Source organism: Saimiri boliviensis, chromosome 4 (assembly GCF_048565385.1).
Source record: "Saimiri boliviensis isolate mSaiBol1 chromosome 4, mSaiBol1.pri, whole genome shotgun sequence".
NCBI classification, from domain to species: domain Eukaryota; kingdom Metazoa; phylum Chordata; class Mammalia; order Primates; family Cebidae; genus Saimiri; species Saimiri boliviensis.
Genome location: NC_133452.1, coordinates 15,755,575 through 15,773,717, shown reverse-complemented (window position 1 = coordinate 15,773,717; position 18,143 = coordinate 15,755,575). Strand labels below are relative to the sequence as shown.

General features: G+C 41.2%; 1 protein-coding gene across 1 annotated transcript in view; it reads right to left on the bottom strand.

The window, feature by feature from the left end:
* Positions 1-18,143, bottom strand: part of CNKSR3 (CNKSR family member 3) — a 111,317-nt gene that overhangs the window by 13,541 nt on the left and 79,633 nt on the right. Inside the window, exons 5-9 of the mRNA XM_039467905.2 lie at positions 13,378-13,419; positions 10,406-10,525; positions 7,751-7,810; positions 3,013-3,081; positions 2,610-2,756 (exon numbers count right to left, since the gene is read on the bottom strand). Coding sequence (XP_039323839.1) covers positions 2,610-2,756; positions 3,013-3,081; positions 7,751-7,810; positions 10,406-10,525; positions 13,378-13,419 — 438 coding nt within the window. The remainder of the gene's footprint in view (positions 1-2,609; positions 2,757-3,012; positions 3,082-7,750; positions 7,811-10,405; positions 10,526-13,377; positions 13,420-18,143) is intronic.

Sequence of the window (18,143 nt, the reverse complement as noted above, 5' to 3'; positions counted from 1 at the left end):
ATTCCATAGCTCAAGGTGGACGCAGTGGTATTTTCAAGGCTCTCAGTAGCCTTCCAGCCTCAAGCAATCCTCCTACCTCAGCCTCCCAAGTAGCTGGCACTACAGTTATGTGCCACCGCACCCAACTAGTTGATTAAAATAAAATTATTGTAGAGACAGGGTCTTGCTTTGTTGCCCTGGCTGGTCTCAAACTCCTGGGCTCAAACGATCATCCTGCCTTGGCCTCTCAAAGTCCCACGATTGCAGGTGTGAGTCCCCACACCCAGCCCTGAGTAGACATTTCTCAAAAGGAGATAAACAAATGGCCAACAGAGATGTGAAAAAACTGTTCAACGTCACTCATCGTTGGGGAAATGCAAATCAAAACCACGATGAGATAACAGCTGGCACCCGCTGGAAAGGCTACTATCAATAAACAGAAGGTAAGTGATGATGAGGATGTGGAGACGCAGAAACCCTAGTGCACGGCTGGTGGGAATGTAAATTAGCAGAGCCGTCATGGAAAATACTATGGTGGTTCCCTGAAAAATTAACAAGCAGTCTCACTACCGGATATACATCTAAAGGAAATGAAATTAGTACGCTGAGGAGATACCTGCACCGTCATGTTCACTGCAGCGTTATTCAAAACAGCCCAGACATGGAATCAACCCAAGAGGGCATCAACAGTTGTGTGGATAAGAAAAATATATCCATGATGGAATGCCACTCAGCCTTAGAAAAGAAGGAAATCCTATCATGTGTGACAACAGGAATGAACCCGGAGGACACCGTGTTAAGCGAAATAAGCCAGGCACAGAAAGACAAATACCATGTGATCTCACTTATGTGTGGAATCTGGAGAAAAAAAAGTCAAACTCTTAGAAGCAGAGAGTAGAATGGTGGTTCCCAGAGGTTGGAAGGAGAGGGACTGGGGAATCCTAGTCAAAGAGTACAAAGTCTCAGTTAGCCAGGAAGAATAAGTTCAAGAGATCTACTGTACAGCATGGTGACTACAGTTAATAAAAATGTACTGTATGCTTGAAGATTGCTAAATTGCTGTAACACCTGTAGATTTTAAGTGTTCTCTCCACAAATAAGTAAGCATGTGAGGTAATGGATATATTAATGAGCTTGATTTAGACATTCCGAAATGTAAACATATTTTGAACCATTGAGCTGTACAACATAAATATATACAATTTGTATCTGTCAATTAAAAAGTAAATTTTCAAATATGTTTGGTTATTATTTATAAACTGACTGTAATTATGTTCCCATCTTGCCCAACCTTTACTGAGAGTTTTTGTTTGTTGCTTTTTGTTTTTGTTTTGAGATAGGGTCTCACTCTGTCACCCAGGCTGAAGTGCTGTGGCGTGATCTTGGCTCACTGCAACCTCCGCCTCCCGGGTTCAAGCAATTCTCCTGCCTCAGCCTCCCAAAATGCTGGGATTATAAGGTGTGAGCCACCACACCCAGCCTCTGAATTATTTATTTTTACCTCTCCTCTGTGACTCCTATAGATATTTTCCAGTCCCTTGCCTCACAAAGTTTCAAAACAGATGGCTTAAGACTACTGTTCTTCCATGGGAAGATATACAATAACATCAAAAATAGTTACAGATAAACCATAATCTCAGTCTTCTAAAAGGGCATTATAAGGTTATTGCTTTTCATTCTTGGTTTTGGAAATAAACACTAAGGACCAATGGCATCACAAGGAGTGTGACCAGGGAGTGTGACCAGCCTATGCGTCGGTGATAAGGGGACATACTGTTTGAAAAGAATTTAAATGAAGCTCACTTAAAATCAGTGTGTCTTCTATTACCAGCACAGACTGGCAATGCTACATAATGTCTAAATAATGGTGTGATACTGCTTCCCATGGGGTGGACTGCACTCCCCACCCCCAACCCTGCCTTGGTAAAGTGTTGCTGAAGACTCAACCCCATGTGGTCTCTCCAGGATTCCTGTTCAAACTGTATACAGTGATGTAAGTATGTGTTTGAAACAAGAGAGGAGGACTAGAAGGAACTTTCTGCAATGATGGAAATGTCCATCTCTGCACTGTCCGACACAGGAGTCACTAGCCGTCTGGGGCTATTCTGTACCTGAAATGTGGCTAGCAATCCTGAATAGATGAACTTTTTTTTTGAGACAGAGTCTTGCTCTGTTGCCAGACTGGAGTGCAGTGGTGCGATCTCAGCTCACTGCAACCTCCGGCTCCTGGGTTCAAGCAATTCTCCTGCCTCAGCCTCCTGAGTAGCTGGAACTACACATGCACACTACCACACTCAGCTAATTTTTGTTAGTAGAGACAGGTTTTTACCATGTTGGCCAGGTTGGTCTTGATCTCTTGACCTCATGATCTGCCCGCCATGGCCTCTCTGAACTTTTCATTTCAATTCCTTCTGTAGATAGTCACATATGGCTCCTGGCTACCACACTGTTCCATGTACATCTAGAATTTATACTTTCACATAGGCAGGATTACGGGATAATTACATACAAACTCCTGAAACCAACCAATCACTTTCAAATTTTCATCTCATTTGGTTTGGAGACAAATCAGATACTCGACATTGTTCAGGTGCTGATGCCGGATGGAGCTTATAGTTAACCCCAGATACCTGTACGAGAGGGGGCTTCCACCGCAGGTTTTTCAGCGGGGCAGGAGTGAAGTTGAAAGACCCGATGGGGCGCTTCTTCAGCAGTAACACAACTCCTGTGGGATTCTCTCTCAATTTCTTCACCAGATTTTTCAGCTGCCATCCCACCTTCAAAGAAAGAAAATGCGGAGGGAAGACTTGCTCATGAATAACAAAAAAACGAACTTATGAATTGATCTCAAGGCAATCAGAGCTATGAGCAAACAACCCAGAAACAAAATAAGCACAAATACGTCATGTTTGCACAACACAAAAGAATGAAAAATAGGATGTAAACGGCAAATTTTAAAAATTTAGACAAAATGGTTTTAGATGTAATTAAAAGTTCTAAGGGGGGAAATTAAGTCACAATAAACAAACTCACCACAGTTTGCTGATTAACTTGAATGACTTCGTCACCAGCATGAATCTTCTGAGATCTGTCTGCAGGAGACTGTAGAGAAACAAAATAACCTGACTTAATTCTTTTAAACCTTCTATTTCTTCTTTCTTCTGTGGACAATTAGCAACTGAAATAGCATTTTCTTAGGAAAAATAAAACAATGCACCTTATTTCCCTGAGACTACACAGTCTACAGGACCTTACACATGAATACTGTGTTACCCATTTCATTAGTGTTGGTTATAACTGATAAGTTGTTGGTTAGAATAGCCAGGTTCAGCTAATCTATTGGGGAGAGACTGGAAATACTGTCTTTGTTTTGTTTTTAAGATGGAGTCTCACTCTGTCACCCAGGCTGGAGTGCGATGGCAGATCTCAGCTCACCGCAACCTCCACTTTTCGGCTTCAAGCGATTCTCCCACCTTAGCCTCCCGAGTAGCTGAAATTACAGGCATGCACCATTATGCCCAGGTACTTTTTTTAGTAGACATGACGTTTCACCATGTTGGTCAGGCTGGTCTTGAAAGCCCAACCTCAGGTGATCCACCCACCTTGGCCTCCCAAAGTCCTGGGATTAGAGGCATGAGCCACCACAGCCGGCCTGGACATATTGTCAAAATGACTGGCTGATAAAAGCTATTGGTTCATCTACACCACGCGTGGTGGCTCACGCCTGTGATCCCAGCACTTTGGGAGGCCGAGGTGGGCAGATCACAAAGTCAGGAGATCAAGACCATCCTGGCTAACATGGTGAAATCCCATTTCTACATTAAAATACAAAATATTAGTTGGGCGTGGTAGCACGCACCTGTAGTCCCAACTACTTTGGGAGCCTGAGGCAGGGGAATCACTTGAACCCAGGAGGCAGAGGTTGCAGTGAGTCAAGATTGAGCCACTGCACTCAGCCTGGGTGACAGAGTGAGACTCCATTTCAAAATAAATAAAAAAAGAAAAAGAAAGCTATGGTTCATCTAAAAAATTATTACATATGTCCTTATCAAAATTAATCTCATAAAAACTGATCAATTGTTCAACATGGAAAATCACCCTTGTAACTCTGTCATCTCATTTCCTTATTAAAACTAAACATTATTCTCACCCAATCTTCTCTTACCTATTATTGCAATGCTGTTAAAATAGAAAGTTAGTGGCAACAGAAATTGCTTTAAAGAAAATGAATTTAGTTTTCATTTTCAGATTACATTAAAAAATGAGTCTTCAGTGTCAAACCAAAATCCAGATTTGTTTTCCTTCAAATAATGTCTGGTTATTAATTCACCACCACCACAACAAAAATATATATAAAGGGATATAATACATTTGTCAAATATTTTGCTCACGATGTTCTTGTTCATATAAGCAACCTAGAACTCTTTATGTTGAGGAAATCTCATGTATGACTGAGAAAAGAAGAAAGGGTAAGCCTTGGATTTCAAATTCTAGTCAAACAGAGTATGTAATTTTCTAACTTACATAATGGGCTGAATCTTCAAACAATTTCCAACTATCCAAAAAATAGCACCTTCGAACACAGGGAGAGGGACAGCAATGAGACCCAAGACACACTGGCTGAAGTTTCTCTAAACCGTTGTGACAGGCTCAACGAGAAATTAACAAGCAGCCCTACACTGTAGAGATATTCCCTTTGATTATATCCAGACCCCATGCAAGGCCCTGGTAACCATGACAGTTATTTGTGAAAACATTTAACCTGCTACTATAACCGGCAGTGCTCACCTGAGAGACCAGCCCATGTTTATCTCAAGTTTCTTGCATCACTTAAAAAATGAATTTATCTATGTTCCTTTCTGTCCCTGTGTGTCAGATGCTTAACCTACAGTTAAAGGCCTACTTTGGTAATTCTGATCCTAATCAGTCTAGTCCAGTTAATCTTCCTGGGTAAGGGATTCATTTAAGATAAGCTTCACTTCACAAAAGATAGCCCCAAGGCCAGGAAGTCCCTGTCTCTAGATGTGTGATCTAAAAAACATGGACGGATGTCCTGAGTTGACTTCCCTTCCTCAGGATGCTTTTGCATTCATTTCTCAAGTGTCCAGTCAAGTGATTACGAGTTGTGCTTGGCAGAACCCTAGTAAAGAGAGAGCTTGGTACCAAAATTCTCCCAGGGCAGCAGTTCTTGACTATCTTCACTATGAGGAGGACTACTGAAAAATGATGCTTGTGCTGGCTTGCTGCAGAAGGGTCATGACCTAGAGAATAATGCGCCCATTTTTCAGGGGCCAATCTAACTCCAATCTGATCTCAGAGGTGGAGGATAAAAGTACGGATGAGGTTGTGTCAAGACTCCTATCAAGGTCTAAAGTAACATCAAAAAAAAAAGAAGATCGAGAACCAGACACTGTTGGTCTGGCTTTGGAATGATCCTGGTCTTTCAGATAACTTTCAAAGAAATGGACTGAAGGCCTGAGACAGCTGCTGGCATTGCTTCAGCCTCAAGTTCAAGATTGAAGAATATGGACGTAATTCACTTGCTAAAACAATGGGTGATTTTCATCGACTGCACACACCAGACTAGGCTTCCATTAAAACATTCTGGTGGAGTCTCTGTCACCCCAGCTGAAGTGCAATGGCAGATCTCAGCTGACAGCAACCTTGCTTCCTGGGTTCGAGTGAATCTCCCACCTCAGCCTCCCCAGTAGCTGGGATTATAAGCATGCACCAACACATCCAACTAATTTTTTCAGTAGAGACAAAGTTTCACCATGTTGGCCAGGTTGGTCTTGAACCACCAACCTCAGGTGATCTGCCCGCCTCAGCCTCCTAAAGTGAAGTCATAGCAACCTTAAATGATAGCCAACAGCTGACCAGGAGCTGGCACTTTCTACTGCCATTCAAGCATAAAATATCCAACATTAAGAATAAAATATCCAGATTGAGCCCAGGAGAAGTGGACTATCATCTAACTTTCCACGCTTGTCTAGAAGACTTAAGACTTACTTAGCCTATGTGTGTAGCACATTCCAGGTACTCAATAAATACAAATTGAATGACTAAACGAATGAGTGACAATTTCAAGTGGATTACCAGATGGAAGAACACATGTTTTCTTTTTTGATCTCTATCAAGATGGTAGCCACCACTTCCTGAGATGGGAACACCAGGACAGAACCTGAGTCTGTCAGCCAGTGTCACAATTCTGGTAGGAATTCAGGGAATACATCGTCAATGATATATGTTATTTCATTTAATTCAAAAGCAGCTTTGTTTAGTCTGTCACTGAACTCTTTCCTTTAAAAAGGGGGATAGTGCAAGAGGAGGGAAAACGCTATGCCTTCTCCCTCTGATGGTAATTTTGTAGTGCTCCACGTGTAGATCCAAGATGGAAATCGCTTCAAGAAGACTCAACAGAGTCGAAAAACACACTGGTCCGGTTAGTCAAACAACATAATCATCAAATTGCTAGATGGCAAAACTTCAACTCTAAAAATTGAAACAATATTCACTATGTTTCCGATCTATACAAACAGACATGGCTGTGTTCTTATCATGGCTGAGCTGCAATGCACTGAGTCTCGATCAAAATGAAGGAAGAATCACGTGCTAAATCGTGTGTCTTTTCTTCAGCACCATCCCCAGCCTAAAAGCAGAGCTTCCTGTGCTGTTACTGTCTAGGAGGTGACATGGTATAAAAACTCCTAGCGACTCTCAGGGCTTCCTCACTGTGGCTCACAGAGAATGCTAAAAGACACTACCATTTCCCACCCAATCATCTGCCAGAACCATCCAGTGTATTTATAATTCATTGACTGCCTTAAGCAATACCATTTTCTCACTACAAAAATCAAGTGCTTATCACAGACACTCAAAGATCATGCCATTTGCCTTTATCAAAAGATCTAGCAGCTGAAGCTCAAAATTAGACACATATTTCCACCAAACAGATTAGAAAAGCAGCTACTAAAATTATACCTAATTTTAGGAATTATCTCCTCCTGTCTTAGCTGATTAAATAGGTTAATTCCCCAAATACATGCTTCTTTTACACAGACCCAGGGAAGCTATTCAAACATTTTTAGTTTCATATCAATGTCTTTCAAAAGCAAGACATATTGTAGACTGCAAGTAGAAAGCATTCAGCTAGCTCTACCTCTCACAAATGCAAAATGTTTGAGGGGCTAAAGACAACCCTACACATAGCAGAATTTCCAGAAGGAAGTACACAGTGTACAAACACCTCTCACGGTAGAAATAGACCTGCTTTTCCTATTCAATTATGAGGAGAGGGGACTCAATTTCAATATCATGCCAAAGATTATTAAACACAACTATAAAAATGTTGTAAAAATAATCCTGAAATAGCTGCTTTGGAGACATACAAATTCCATTAAATCAAAAAAATTATATTTTATACATATGACCACCAATTCCAATTCTTATAAGAGTGATTCTCAAAAACAAAAAGATCAATGCTTTTGTATTTATGGCTTAACACTTTCAGGGTGCAAAATGAATGATTAAGACAAGGGCAGGGAAAAACTGGGCGAGGTATATGAACAAGAGCAATAAAAGGCAATTTAAATAATAAATTGACAACAGCTGGTGACAAGCAGTATTCTATCAACAAAAATAAACAAAGCAGGCACCCATGCTCTCATCATAATCGAACAGCATGCACACATTTAAATTCAAAGTCTAAAGACTATGGATCAAATTTGTTTAAACACACAACAGCTTTTACACTTAATGAATATACACTTACATTTTCTGTGGTTCCAGTAATCATGTGTAACCCATCATAGGTTGATTTGATGTACATGCCCTGGAGGGAGCCACAAATATATTAACTCATTACTCCAACGTTTAGAGATATAGCCCCAAGTGAGACTAAAACTTATAAAACATTAATAACAATCCCCTCAAAACAATACTCATTTTCAAGCCTCCTGACACATCGAGAAACAAAATCCAAAGGATGGTGAAGGGGAGCTAAACAAACTGAAATGCTGGTGAAATAAACCATGTGATCTCTTTGATTCTGTAATCTGTGTACCAGGCACACAGAATTATGCCACAACTCCGAGGATGTGGGAGTTTTCTTAGACCTGCAGAATGAGTGAATGAGTGAGGCACTTCAAACAAGAACCATTCTATTATGTTGATGATGAGACAGAGTCTTCCTATGTTGCCTAGACTGGAGTGCAGTGATGCAAACACAGCTCACTGCAACCTTGAACTTGCGGGTTCAAGTGATCCTCTCATCTCAGCCTTCCAAGTAGCCAGGACTACAAGTGTGTGCCACCACACCCAGCTAATTATTTTATTTTATTTTATTTACTTATTTTTGAGACAGTCTTGCTCTGTCACCAGGCTGGAGTGCAGTGGTGGAATCTTGGCTCACTGCAGTCTCCACCTCCTGGGTTCAAGTGATTCTCGTCTCAGCCTCCCCAGTAGCTGGGACTACAGGCATGTGCCACCATGCCCAGCTAATTTTTTGTGTTTTTAGTAGAGATGGTATTTTACCATATTGACCAGGCTGGTCTCCATCTCCTGACCTCGTGATCCGCCTGCCTTGGCCTCCCAAAGCGCTGGGATTACAGGTGTAAGCCACCGCACCTGGCCTATTTTAATTTTTTAATAGAGAAAGGAACTCCCTATGTTACCCAGGCTGGTTAACATAGCGAGAGTGATCCTGGAGTCAAGTGATCCTCCCACCTCGGCCTCCCAAAGTGCTGGGATTATAGCTGTAAGCCACTGCACCCAGCCAAAGAACAGTTCTTTCTTGACCACCTCTTTGTCTAGGGACACGATACATTCATTTAAATTTGGTATCAGCAATAACTGCAGAGTGACTATTAAAGCTACTAATAATCCAGACAAGGATGTATGAACAAAGATTGTTAAATAACAAAGAATAGGTAGCAAATTAAATCTCAGACACCCCTCCTTTAAGGGAAATAGATAAAGGTAAATGAATATTCTCTCTCCTAAGAGGCCTAAGAGGCAAACTCAGAGGTGAGTACCTCACTGAGTGATACACTGAATGTATCACTGAGGAATTATTTCTGCAGCTGGACTCATCATGTGTAAATTTTTGTTAATTAAACTGTTAGAAGATGGGGAAAGAGAGCAACAAGTAGACCAGGCAAAAAGTACTTGCTCATCCTGGTATCTCTGCAGGAATAATGTGGCCCCTCCTCAGAAATTATGGTGCGCCCAGCCTGCTCAGCAACCTATGCTAATCTATGATTAGAGTCCCATCAAACACTAACGCCTTCAGGTTCTCCCCAGTCCTCTCATATCCTGTTACCTTCATTCACAGATTATATCCGCTTCTCCCCTACACATGGTACTCTCCCGTCCCAGGGCCCCACTTGTATAACTTTACCATCTGAAATGACAACTCCATTTCTGCCTACTCAGGGCATTTATCTGCTTAAATATTTGACTATACACCTGCCTCTAGGAAGTCCACCCTGTTTAAACTTAACCTGATATAATCCATCATTTGCTTAGAAGCCAAGTAGTACCAATATGCAAATTTCTGGTCACTAAGAGTATGGGTCTGTCGACAATTGGTTGATTTTTGTTTTTTCTAAGATCAGAGACTGCCTTACTATCTCCTGGTAGCTACCTATGCATTAGACAATTCTCCCCTTCCCCTTCTCCTCCTCTTTCTCATCATGATCCTCATCGTCAATACCAGCAACAGTAGCTGCAGCCATCATTAATGCACACATACTATGCACTTGGTGCCTGGCACTTGGCATTCATAATCTAATACAATACTTTCAACAACCCTATGAGGAAACTGACATGTAAAGAGGTTAAATCCCTTGAGAGCTGGGATTTAAACCCAGCTTGACTCAAAGCCTCTAAGCTAATTAATGAGCTTCACAGCTTCTTCACAAAAATTTCAGCAAATTAATCCCATAGGAGGCATGCTAGGTACTAGGACAACACCTGTATGTAGTCCCACAGCCTGCTATTATACAGCTTATATATTACTTACAAAACATTTCTAAACCCTTCTGAAGAATCACTGCCTTTAACCAGTCTCTTCTATCATTCACCCAAAGTGCGAATAGAGACTTCCAGAGCAGATGTTGTTTCTGTACCCAGAGACCAACTTTACTTTGTGTAAATGTCTTATATCTCCTTGCATTGCTAAGTCCTAAAGATAAAAGTGTTACCTTCAAAATATGGCTATACAGTTTTTCAACTGTATTTATTTTTATATTTTGAAGATAGAAAACAGGATTCAAGATAGCACATTCTCAACTTTGTAATGGAAGATGGTCTAACTGAATTCTAGTTTTCAGAATGACAGTGACATCAATCAGAAATTTTTTTAAAAAAATTTAGTAAATGATGATATACGTTACCTGAAAATAAAACAAGTGTTAATAGAACTTACCAGGCCTTCGCCAGGTTTAATATTTGGTAAGTGAACTTCTTCCAGGCACGCACACTGGCTCATCACAGTATCTGTGGTAGATCGGATTGTTTTGTCACAGATGCCATTTAAAACCTTGACCTAGAATTGGAGAAGCAAATAGGAAAGTTCAATCATTAACCAAGTTTATCTCAAGCTGATTTTTAGAGAAATGCATTTCATCCATAATCTTTAGTTCTGGTTGGCAATCATTTCGGTAATTCTGCTCAATGAATGAATGGCATTTAGACTCCATGTTTGCCATCCGTGGGAACAGTGCCACTATTGCAGCTTTGTTTAGAAAGGACAGCTTTTATATTAACTCTTTTACCATCACTGAAGAGCACACACCAGGCAGAAATCCTCTTTCAGCAACAAAGTGGAATCATCTCTCCCTGGACACCTGCCTGACTTTTCAATGATTGCTCACAGTCTCTGAACACCAAATATTGACAAGGTTTTTAAAAAAAATTGTTTTGGGCCTATGCCATTTTTTTAATAGACTTTACTTTTTTTTTTTTTTTTTTGAGATGGAGTCTCACTCTATCGCCAGGCTGGAGTGCAGTGGCACAATCTCAGCTCACTGCAACCTCTGCCTCCCGGGTTTAAGCAATTCTCCTGCCTCAGCCTCTCGAGTAGCTGGGATTACAGTCACCCGCCACCATATTGGCTAATTTTTTGTATTTTTTTTTTTTTTAGTAGGGACGGGGTTTCACCATGCTAGCCAGGCTGGTCTTGAACTCCTAACCTCATGATCCACCTGCCTCGGCCTCCCAGAGTGCTGGGATTACAGGTATGAGCCACAGCGCCCTGCCAAGACTTTACTTTTTAAAGTTGAGGTTTATAAAAATAAAAATTGAACAAAAGGTCCATTGAGTTCCCATATACTCCCTCCACCACCACCCACCTTTCCCAGCTGCTTCTATTATTAACATCTGGTACTAGTGTGCTGCATTTGTTACAAACGATGAACTACTATTGAGACATTATTATTAACTAAACTATGTAATTTATATTAGGGTTCACTTTTTGTGGTGTACATTCTATGGGTTTTGACAAATGCCTAATGTCATGTATCCATCATTACAGTATCATACAGAATAGTTTCAATGTCCTAAATATCCCCTGTGCGCAACTCAACTAACCACCACCCCATCCCTCACCATAAACCCGTGGCAAACACAGATCTTTTCACTGTCTCTGTGGTTTTAATTTTCTAGAATGTCAAATAGTTGGAATTATGCAGCATGTAGCCTTTACAAATACCTTATTTCCATTAATATCATGTAAGTTTCCTCCACACTTTTTCATGACTTGATAGCTTATTTCTTTTTTTTTTTAATTGCTGAATAATATTCTATTTTATATAAGTACAACAGTCTGTTCACCCATTCACCTATTGAGAGACATTTCGGTTGCTTCCAATTAGTTTGGAAATTTTGAATAAAGCTGCTATAAACAGCCTGCGCACATTTTTTCTGATGTAAATTTTCAGCTCCTTTGGGTAAATATCTAGGATCACAACTGTTGGATCATAGGGTAAGAATATGTTTAGTTTTGTAAGAAATTTCCAAGTTGTCTTCCAAACTGACTGCACTATTTTGCATTTCTACCAGCAATTAATGAGCATTCCTGTTGCTCCACATCCTCACCAGCATTTGGTAGTGTCAGTGTTTTATATTTTAGCCTATAATAGGTGTATAGCAGTATCTCATTGTTGTTTTAATTTGCAATTCTCTAATTACAAATGACACTGAACATCTTTTCATAGGCTTATTTGCCATTTGTATGTATTCTCTGGTGAAGTACCTGCTCCCATCTTTTGCCCCCTTTTTAATTGGGTTGTTTGTTTTCTTATTATTGCTTTAAGACTTCTTTGTATATTTTGGGTGCAAGCCCTTTATCTGATAGGTGTTTTGAAAACATTTTCTCTACAAGTCTGTGGCTTGTCTTTTCATTCTCTTAACAGTGCGTTTCACATAGCAGTGTTTAATTTTAATGAAGTCTACATTGCCAATTTTTCTTTCATGAATTATGCTTTTGGCATTCTATCTGGAAACTCATTGCAAAACTGACGGTCCCCTAAATTTTTCTCCTATGTTACCTTTTAGATGGTTTACAGTTTTGCGTTTCACATTTAGGTCTATCATCTCTTTAGTGATCACTCACATTTTTTGAATGCCAAACACTGACAAGGTAAAACTAAAGAGACAATGTGAAGATCCCTATTACGTGGTCTCCTCTTAGAAGTCACAGTGGTTACGTGTGGTATTTCCCCAGTCAGATTCATCTAACTAACCTTTCAAAATTAAACAACCAAAGAAATCAGGAAATTCCAAAGACTGATTTTTCTTTCCAGGGGGGAGAATCCAAGAAGTGATTCTTTTTACATTCCATCAAGTTGCTTAGCCTCCTTATTTATGGAAAATATATTTATAGCAGTTTCATTGCTAAATTCCTCAACATCAGTAGGAGGAAGGCCTTATCAAAAGAGCACAGGCTGGCTTATGTCAAAAGGAGGAAGTGATGATGAATAGTTACAAAATGCTCCTTCAACAGTTACAACACATCCCTCCTCCATCATAAGGTTTTTGCCAAGATTTTTTTTTCTTACATCAAAATGGTCCTAAAGTGAAATTTGCACATCAGTTCAATCCTGATTAGCAGGCTGGCTAGCAATGTACATACAACTGTATCCTGCTAAAATGTTCAGAAAAAGAATAATAAAACAGAGCTTCAATGTAGCTAATTTAAGCATAAGAATTTTCACAGTAGTTGGTCTTGTTAAATAACTTTTATCCTTCCCCTTCTACCTAAATTTTAAAAACTCATATCCCAAAAGCCAATATTTCAAAGTATCTCCTGAAGTCATTAGGCACAGTGCATTTACTTAATGTGATTTCCTTTGCCTTTGGAAGAGGAATTTCACAGTAACATTTAGAATACATACTTACCACAGTTAAAACTTTATCCTCCATTTCTGCTACAAAGCAATCCTAAAGAAGGGAATGGAGAAAATGAACATTCAGCATAGGAGTTAAAAACATTCAGAACTGTTGCCTTAGCTTTCTAGACATTTTCTGCAGCCCAAGATGGTCCCTGACATACCCCTCAGCCGCCATTGTCTTGCAGGAGTGGGATGGGAAAGACAGAGCTGGCATTTGTCCCTTCCCGAGGTCCTGATTTCCCTTGGTCCAAGGAGTTCTCATCCAAGGAACCCATTTGGCCAATTACTTAATTTGAAAATTTACAAAAATCATTGAGAGTAGTAAGAAGTCTAAGTCAAGAAAACTGGCAATGGCTCCCAGTGTGCCCCCAGGAACAGATAGCAGTGAGCCGACAAGCTGGCAGACTTTAGCTCTGGGCCTGCCTAGAAGAATAGCTTTCAAATAAGGGCTTGAGTAAACTCAGCCACAAAAGTTTATTTTAAGCACCACTGAGATTAAATCAGATATTTCAGTCCTTGATAGATGAAAAGGATTCAACAAAACGTTCATTGACACGCTGCCAAAAAAGTGGTCTTGAGGTATGCTATTGATGACATTAAATAAAGCGCTGGAATGCAAAGCATTATTTATTCAGCTTAAGAACAAAAGACTCGCAACACTGTATGAACTGAGTTAGCTGATTATAGGAATCACCATTGTCCTGTCTAAAAGCTGCCAAAGTGAAACTGCCAACGTGAAACTTTTGCAGTCAACCTTCTAGAACTCATCTGTAGCAAAGGATTTCAACCTATACTGTGGAATGCATGCAGAAAAAAAAAAAATCAGTACAACTAGGTTCTACAGAGTTTAATCAGCACTATTAACCATAATCCCAAGCTAGGACAATCTTAAGATAATGCTAATTCTTTTATGTATATAAAAAATCTTAACTCTGTTGGAATTATCAGGCGAAGATTTTTCACTTCGATCCAAATGTCATTTTTAAATCATTTTTTTACTATTTCTGAAGGAGGAAGATGGTTACCAATTTCTACTCTATATGGTTCAATAATCAGACTTCCATTATCTTCTTAAATTTGTTTAAAATTTTTTCTACTAGATAAAAATGTAGGAAACAATAATAATGACTGCTCCTAAAATTTATACTGACTCTCAGGAAAAGAGCAGCCTAGAGAGAAAAGACTTTTAAAAAATAAATTTAGAGGCTGGGCGCGGTGGCGCACACCTGTAATCCCAGTACTTCAGGAGGCCAAGGTGGATGAATCACCTGAGATCGGGAGTTCAAGACCAAGCTGACCAACATGGAGAAACCCTCTCTACTAAAAACACGAAATTAGCCAGGCATGGTGGTGCATGCCTGTAATCCCAGCTACTCAGGAGGCTGACACAGGAGAATCATTTGAATCCAGGAGACAGAGGTTGTGATGAGCCGAGATTACCCCATTGCACTCCAGCGTGGGCAACAAGAGCAAAACTCTGTCTCAAATAATGATAATAATAATAAATTTAGAATGTATTTTTACATGTGTGAATTTGATATTTACTTAAACTATAGGCGTGACTTCTGTAAATAGGAATAATTACAGCTCAAAATGTGCTTTTCCAATTCTATCTTGCAGATAAAACTAAACCATCAACTACCATTACTGATCATCTCCTATTAATACTGTCTGATAGACTTGTTAAATAAATTTCAACTTTTAAAAAAACAGTATAAATATGTGATTGTGTGTTAGAAATAAAACTTAATACTTTGTCTTTGTGTCTACAATCTTTCATTATAATTTTTTTTTTTAGACAAGGTCTCACTCTGTCACCCAAGTGGGAGTGCAATGGTGCAATCTCAGCTCACTGCAACCTTTACCTCCTGGACTCAAGTGATCCTCCTACCTCAGCCTCCCAGGCAACTGGGACCAGAGGTGCATGTCACCACACTTGCTTAATTTTTGTATTCTTTGTAGAGACAGGGTTTTGTCACGGTGCCCAGGCTGACCCTGAATTCCTAGATTCAAGCCATCCACCCGCCTCTGCCTCCCAAAATGCTAGATCATAGGTGGGGTCACCATGCCTTGCCCACAGGTCTCTAAACTAATACAAGCACTGTCACTTCGGGGAGACTATCACTTAGAGGCAGAGAGCAATTCTCAATACACCAGAGCCCAAGATCAAGATAGAGCTGTGACTGCATGGTTCCTATAACTTGATTCCTTGAGGGATACAAGAGGCCACCAAGAAAATGGGTTCCCTGTGGTGGTGACTACGGTGGTGACTGAGCCAGCAGCACGAGGAGCTCGCCTGCCTCCTGAATTGTTCCAGTCAGCGTGTGAAAGCCCTCCCTTTCACCTCCCGCCACTATGAACGTGGTTCCCACACCCATTCCTGCCGAGAGGAAGCAGCTGCAGGCATGACTTCATATTGCTTTTTGGCATGAAGGCAACAGAATGGAAAAATGGATGCTGAAACCAAGTCACCCTCTCACAGGCTGGAGAGTCAGCTGAGCTTCCTCGCAGCCCTGGGTCACCTGGCAGCAGAGGCCGAGCCTGGGTGGCTCTCGGCACCCCCGGCCTCTTCTCCTAGTCCGCCTTCTTGGGAACTGAGCAGCCTGGTACAGTAGGTTTAACTTCTCTGAGCCTTAGTTCCCTTCTTTTTATAATGGGGTCCTAGCAAAGCCTACCTCTGAAAACTGCTGCGAACTCAGTGTGATGGCATGAGTCAAACGTGGATGCAGACCTAAGGCACAGTCAGCACTCGGCAGCAGTCTTTTCCTCTTCTGCTTCCACAGCTGGCTTTCTTTTCATGTAGTATGTGACACAGGGTCTCACTCTGTCACCCAGGCTGGAGTGCAGTGGCATCAACATGGCTCATTGCAGCCTCCACTTCCCAAGCTCAAGCAATCCTTCCACCTCAGCGTCCCAAGTAGCTGGGACTACAGGCACACACCACCATGCCTGGCTAACTTCTTAATTTTATTTTTTAATATAGATGTCTCACTATATTGCCCAGGCAGCTCTCAAGCAATCCTCCTGACTTGACCTCCCAAAGTGCTGAGATTAACAGCCATTGAGCCCAGCCGGCTTGCTTTCTTTCCATTCAGTTTTCTCAGGGACAAATATTGATCATTTTCCTAATTCTTTTTGTTGTGGTGGTGGTTGTTGTTAAGATAGCATCTTGTTATGTTACCCAGGCTGGTCTCAAACTCCTGAGTTCAAAAGATCCTCCCATCTCATCCTCTACTAGCTGGTCCTCCAGATGTGCACCTGCACCACCACACCTGGCCTCATTTTCTTATTTCTTTCCAGACTGAAACTCAGCACCTGTCAGGGCCATTGTGTCTCTCTTGCCATCCCTATTTCAGTTATCATGGCACCACAACAGGAGGAGACTGGACTGGAAATACAGATCTCAATCCCTTCCCACTTTGGTGTCCTTCATCTCAAATTACAGCCTCAACACTGAACCGGAAGATCTATCCGTGTACTTGGTGTAGGACTACAGCTGAAGAAATGTTAAGAAATGAAGAAATGTCTTTCTTTTTTTGAGACAGAGTTTCGCTCTTGTTGCCCCGGCTGGAGTGCAATGGCATGATCTCAACTCACCACAACCTCCGCCTCGCGAATTCAAGTGATTCTCCTGCCTCAGCCTCCCCAGTAGCTGGGATTATAGGCACGTGCCACAATGCCCAGCTAATGTTGTATTTTTAGTAGAGCCTCCATGTTGGTCAGGCTGGTCTTGAACTCCCGACCTCAGTTGATTCGCCCGCCTCAGCCTTCCAAAGTGCTGGGATTACAGGCATAAGCTATGGTGTCCAGCCAAAGAAATTTCTTAAAAGAAATGTGTGGTTTCCTTCCCGGAGAAAAGCAGCAGCAATATTTATCCTTCAAATTAGAGGACTCATAAATTATTATTGGAAGGAAGGATGCAGAGATGGGTGGAAGGATGTCACCACAAGAAGCGGGAACAGCAAGATGTAGAAGAGAGAAGGGATAAGCAAATGTCTGTCTTCACAGACAGCAACACCAAGAATAAAGACTCAAGCAGAATGTGTTCCTTGTCACTGGAAAGAGGTACAATTTTTATTCCTCCAACTCCCCAGTTAAAAGGAATAAATGGCAAAGACAGATGTCTTCTTAAAGAGTCAACAGATCTTTTGTTGAGCAGCCGCAAGAGAATGTGAAGTCCCCTGGCATGTTCAATCTCGCTGCTACCATTGCAACACACCTGGGGTAAGCAACACTCAACTCATTCATCAAGTCTGTTATTTCTACTGTGCATCTATCTGAGCGCACATGTGTGTAAACATCACCATTTGCCAAAGCACCTATATTTGTTTTGTTGTTGTTGTTGTTGCTGCTGCTGCTGCTGCTGCTGCTGCTGCTGCTGCTGCTGCTGCTGCTGCTGCTGCTGCTGCTGCTGCTGCTGAGATGGAGTTTCGCTCTGTTACCCAGGCTGGAGTGCAATGGCACAATCTTGGCTCACTGCAATCTCCACCTCCAGGTTCAAGTGATTCTCCTCCCTCAGCCTCCTGAGTAGCTGGGATTACAGGTGCCTACCACCAAGCCCAGCTAATTTTTGCATTTTTAGTAGAGATGGGGTTTTACCATGTTGGCCAGGCTGGTCTTGAACTCCTGACCTCAGGTGATCTACATGCCCCGGCCTCCCAAAGTGCTAGGATTACAGACGTGAGCCACCACGCCCAGCTATGTTCTTCAATTACTACTGAAGAACAAGTGCTTGTCAAGAGCACTTGTCAAGAAACATATTTTTCAATCTAA